At 36.3% G+C, this 4,725-nt stretch overlaps 2 protein-coding genes across 4 annotated transcripts; one reads left to right on the top strand and one right to left on the bottom strand.

Annotated features, from left to right (window-relative positions):
* The first annotated feature begins 354 nt into the window (after positions 1-354).
* On the top strand, positions 355-2,243 carry LOC108909995 (2-(3-amino-3-carboxypropyl)histidine synthase subunit 1). Of its 2 annotated transcripts, XM_023457242.1 has the most exons (2): positions 355-1,448; positions 1,949-2,243. In XM_023457242.1, exons 1-2 carry the CDS (start codon positions 459-461, stop codon positions 2,159-2,161), a joined length of 1,203 nt encoding a protein of 400 aa, XP_023313010.1. In that variant the 5' UTR covers positions 355-458; the 3' UTR covers positions 2,162-2,243. The 2 variants fall into 2 exon arrangements, with proteins under 2 accessions (XP_023313010.1, XP_018569996.1); XM_018714480.2 differs by lacking the exon at positions 1,949-2,243 and having other exon boundaries at positions 355-1,729.
* LOC108909996 (actin-related protein 2/3 complex subunit 1A) lies at positions 1,735-4,312 on the bottom strand. Of its 2 annotated transcripts, XM_018714483.1 has the most exons (5): positions 4,162-4,312; positions 4,019-4,091; positions 3,315-3,919; positions 2,429-2,782; positions 1,735-1,929 (listed from the first exon to the last, which is right to left on the bottom strand). In XM_018714483.1, the coding sequence occupies exons 2-5, from the start codon at positions 4,089-4,091 to the stop codon at positions 1,834-1,836; spliced, it is 1,128 nt and encodes a 375-aa protein (XP_018569999.1). In that variant the 5' UTR covers positions 4,162-4,312; the 3' UTR covers positions 1,735-1,833. The 2 variants fall into 2 exon arrangements, with proteins under 2 accessions (XP_018569999.1, XP_018569997.1); XM_018714481.2 differs by lacking the exon at positions 1,735-1,929 and having other exon boundaries at positions 2,235-2,782.
* Between the last annotated feature and the right edge of the window lie 413 nt (positions 4,313-4,725).

Below are 4,725 nucleotides of genomic sequence, written 5' to 3'. Positions count from 1 at the left end.
CGAGATATTGGTCGTTTTCATCCCAGCGGCGCACAAATATGTTTGTATTAGTCATATATTACTTATAAGCGTAGCTAAAAAAAAAAAAAAAAAAGTTCACGCACTTCAAAACCTAACCACTTTTTCGTTTTATTCTAAAAAAAGGTTACGCAATCAGTGCAGTATGCACTAACATTTTTGGGTGCAACCGTAGGGTAATAATCACAATGGCCAATTTCTAGCCATAGATTAATGGCGCGGCGCACTCGGGTGGTGGGAGTAAACATCTCGAGATATCTCGAGTGATCTCAATAATCGAGTATCACTCGATTTTTCACTCGAAATCTCCCATCACTAATTGTCGATTACCATCAATAACCTAAAAATAGGTTATGTTTTATAATTTGTTTGTTCACGGTGGATTAATAAATGTAATTATTGATTCTTGCTGAGTGTAAACATTTTATTAGCTGTTTGAAATGACCGACTCTGCGATTGAGTTAAAAGCTAAATATGATCGAAAAATTTTTAAGGCTTCTGCAAATCAAATCCCAGAATCAATACGCAATGATCCAATTTTAAATGAAGCAATCAAAGCATTACCGAAAAATTATGAGTTCGAAATTCATAAAACGATATTTCGAATAAAACAATTAAAAGCGAAGACTGTTGCTCTCCAGATGCCTGAAGGACTCCTACTCTTTGCAACTACCATTGCAGATATCGTAAGAGAATTCACAGGAGCGGAAACATTGATAATGGGAGATGTTACCTATGGAGCCTGTTGTATAGATGATTTAACAGCTAGAGCACTGGGTGTTGAACTATTAGTACATTATGGACATAGTTGCTTGGTTCCACTAGATCAAACAAGTGGAATTAAGGTGCTTTATGTATTTGTGGATATTAAAATAGAGCCGTTACACTTTATAGACAGTATAAAGATTAATTTTGAAACAAAAACTAAAATATTTTTAATGAGTACAATCCAATTTGTAACGACCATACAAAGGTGCAAAGGGATTTTACAAGAAATGGGGTACGATGTTTCAATTTCTCAGTTTAAACCATTGTCACCTGGGGAGATCCTTGGTTGTACAGCACCTACCGTAACTTGTGCAGATGTTATAATCTATTTAGGTGATGGACAGTTTCATTTAGAGGCAGCTATGATAGCTAATCCAAAAATTCAAGCATACAAATATGACCCATACAGCAGGTGTTTAACGAAAGAATATTACGATCATAAAGAAATGCAGCAGACCAGGATGAAATGTATTGGAGATGCACAGAATGCTAATACTTTTGGGGTGATAATGGGAACTCTTGGAAGACAGGGTAGTCCCAAGGTTGTAGATTATTTGCGGGAACGTCTAGAAAAGGCCGGCAAAAAAGCTGTCGTTATATTACTTTCTGAAATTTTTCCAAGTAAATTAGACTTGTTTACAAAATTAGATGCTTTTGTGCAAATAGCATGCCCTCGACTGTCTATTGATTGGGGAACTGCATTTTCAAAATCATTGCTAACTCCGTATGAAGCAGCGATAGTTACTGGAGAGTCAAAATGGCACAATGAAGATTCAAATTATCCTATGGATTTTTATGCAAACGCAAGCCTAGGCCCATGGACTCCCAATCATAAGCCTGATGTAAAAAAACCGTGCTGTGGAAAATGTTCTTAATATTTGAGAATTAACACAATTGTTAAATTAATTATGTTTTAGTCTTGTAGATATTTTTTTTAATAAAAAAACATTCAAAGTTTGAGGTATTTAATTGGACAACACTTAATCAAGAAAGAAATTTCCAGTTACAAAATTTAATACATGCTGTAGTTAACAATATAAAATTGTTTCATTCAATTTTTAGATTTACCATAGACCTTTCTAAAGACATCAAGTCCCAGATAACAAGTTGGCCATCTGATCCAGAAGTAGAAATTTTAGTAGCCTTCTCCNCTTTTGTGCAAATAGCATGCCCTCGACTGTCTATTGATTGGGGAACTGCATTTTCAAAATCATTGCTAACTCCGTATGAAGCAGCGATAGTTACTGGAGAGTCAAAATGGCACAATGAAGATTCAAATTATCCTATGGATTTTTATGCAAACGCAAGCCTAGGCCCATGGACTCCCAATCATAAGCCTGATGTAAAAAAACCGTGCTGTGGAAAATGTTCTTAATATTTGAGAATTAACACAATTGTTAAATTAATTATGTTTTAGTCTTGTAGATATTTTTTTTAATAAAAAAACATTTAAAGTTTGAGGTATTTAATTGGACAACACTTAATCAAGAAAGAAATTTCCAGTTACAAAATTTAATACATGCTGTAGTTACAATATAAAATTGTTTTATTCAATTTTTAGATTTACCATAGACCTTTCTAAAGACATCAAGTCCCAGATAACAAGTTGGCCATCTGATCCAGAAGTAGAAATTTTAGTAGCCTTCTCCTTTGTACCAGTATAAATGCAAAGGCAGGTGATAGCATTCTGGTGGATAGAATCCAAATTGGTATCGGAAGTTTCAGTTCTCGCTTGTTTATCCAGGGAATGGAACATCCTCATAGCTGATAATCCGCCACTCTCTTTTTTCTGAGAAGCATCTAATTTCTCGACAAAGGTTATTTGACTGTTCTCATCAATCTTGTAGAGAATAGGTATGCAACTATACCCTGCAGCTATTACCGATCTATTTGTGATCCAAGTACAGCTAAAGAACGGTAAAAATTCTGTACGCAATTTAAACACGCCATTTCCTTTTGTAGCATCGGCCACATTAATGGATGAATCATGGGCCACCTAAAAATATAATATACATGGTGTTTTACATAAGAACTGACACAGAGTAGAGGCATGAAGGGGAAATATGGCGATTTAATGCAACTTGGAAGTTATAGGCCTTGAAAGTGGGGTTTTAAATTTCCAAAAAATAAGTTTTAGAATTAAATTCCCCATAAAATAAAATAATTATTTTTAAGTCCGCCAACAGGTTGAAAAATTCTGTCAGATTTTGGTGCATCATCCCTTATCAACCCTTTAAAATGCTTCAGTTGAACTCTACTTACTGTCGACTAGTGTTCTTGCTACACTAACACCATGTACTAAATTTGGTTTTTCTAAGTTCAAGTATAATTAATATTGATTTTTTTCGAAATTTGAAACCTCGCCTATAACTTCTCAGGGGTGCAGCTAAGTATAAAGAAAAGACTTACAAAAACAATAGTTTTGATTAAGTAACAAAAATTTGCAAAAATAAAATTAAGATATAAAAATTCTATAATACAGAAAACCTACTGAACAAAGCTTTCATTTTGGTCGTAAACATACATACCCAACAAACTTTATTGCCATCTGGTGAAAAACTAACACTGTGCACCCAACCACCCCCAGCATCAGAATTAATAAATTCTGCCATTAATTGTCCAAGTGGCATTTTGGTACCCCAAGGTGTTGGTTCTGGGGTTTTTTCTATATCTTTGATATAAGCTGAGAAAATTCTGACTTTGAAGTCGGATGATCCAGCTGCAAGCAGTACATTATTGGGATGCCAATCGAGTGAAGTAACAGTAGAACGAATAGGTTTCTTAATATGTTTGGAAACCCACCAGTCATTTTCAGATTCAAAGTAACAAACTGATATAAGTCGAGCTCCTGATCCCACAGCAAATTTATTTTCATCTGGAGACCACTTAACACATGTAGCGGCACGGTTTATTCTCAATAGTACTAAGGTTGGCTTCCATTTTTGATCCTTATCTTGAGTCCATACATAAGCATTTCGGTCAGCAGCACATGTTACGATTCTATTTGTATTAGGGGCCCAATCAATTCCCATCACACGTAAGTCATGTTGATTGAGAATATCCAATATTTTCCAATCAGAACCGTTACGTTTATATACATGTACTTCATGATTATTTGGCGACTGAGCTATTTCTAAAAAGTTCAATGTGGTTTTAGGAATCAGACTATTTTCAAATGTAAATTGTAACATCTGACAAAAAAGGGTAAGATTTTAAATAGTTGGTAACTTACGAGTTTTATCTTTGTTCCAGGCATGGCATGTTATGGGGCTTACATTATTCCCAAATCTATGTTGTTCAGTCATCTATAAAAAATGAAATGGGTGTGTCAAATTAAAGGGGTTGATAAGGAAAATTAGAAAAAAAAATACCTACCTTCAACTCTAATTCGCGGACTCTGGTCAGTCAACACGAATAATTAAACGAAATATTCAAGTGATTTTTAAATCTTATTATTTAAAGTGTTATAAAATAACACCACTAAAGCCGTTGGACATAAATAAATCTGACAATGACAGTGACGTAAGTGACAGTAACAGAACTAAAACGGAACAGAACTAACAGAAGTGACAGTGACCGACATTATTCCATGGCTAGAAATTGGACTCAATGATTTGGGATCGAGGGGGATTATCCCTCTTTATCCTGCCTCATCTCGTGTAGGCCTAGACAGCCTTCGTAGGTGGGCCCCATCCGTCGTCTACCCCGCCCACAAATACGGCCGGTGTAGGCGCTTTGTGGGACCTCCTTTTGTCCTGGCTGGGCCCCGCCGCCTAGGGCCCTTTCTTCTGGCGCTCTTCTTGCTTCGCCGGCTCGTCTGTGTAAACCCCGGGGGTAGTGTCATGTTTATGTGTGGTATGGTTGGGTAGGGTAGTGCGGCTATGCAGCCTGGGATGCGCTTTGCTAAGGTGGCCCTTAGGCTAGCGCGGGAGGGGAGGG

This window comes from Anoplophora glabripennis, unplaced genomic scaffold (genome assembly GCF_000390285.2).
Source record: "Anoplophora glabripennis isolate ALB-LARVAE unplaced genomic scaffold, Agla_2.0 scaffold674, whole genome shotgun sequence".
NCBI lineage: Eukaryota > Metazoa > Arthropoda > Insecta > Coleoptera > Cerambycidae > Anoplophora > Anoplophora glabripennis.
The sequence above is the reverse complement of the archived record's forward strand: the minus strand, read 5'-3'. Positions and strand labels throughout refer to the sequence as shown.

Excerpts from the sequence above, each read along its gene's own strand:
- LOC108909995 (XM_023457242.1), top strand. The coding sequence starts at position 459 with ATGACCGACTCTGCGATTGAGTTAAAAGCTAAATATGATCGAAAAATT.
- LOC108909996 (XM_018714483.1), bottom strand. The coding sequence starts at position 4,091 with ATGACTGAACAACATAGATTTGGGAATAATGTAAGCCCCATAACATGC. Across the intron at positions 3,920-4,018 it reads CTGGAACAAAGATAAAACTC|AAATAGCTCAGTCGCCAAAT; the intron begins GTAAGTTACCAA and ends TGAACTTTTTAG. Across the intron at positions 2,783-3,314 it reads ATGGCAATAAAGTTTGTTGG|GTGGCCCATGATTCATCCAT; the intron begins GTATGTATGTTT and ends TTATATTTTTAG.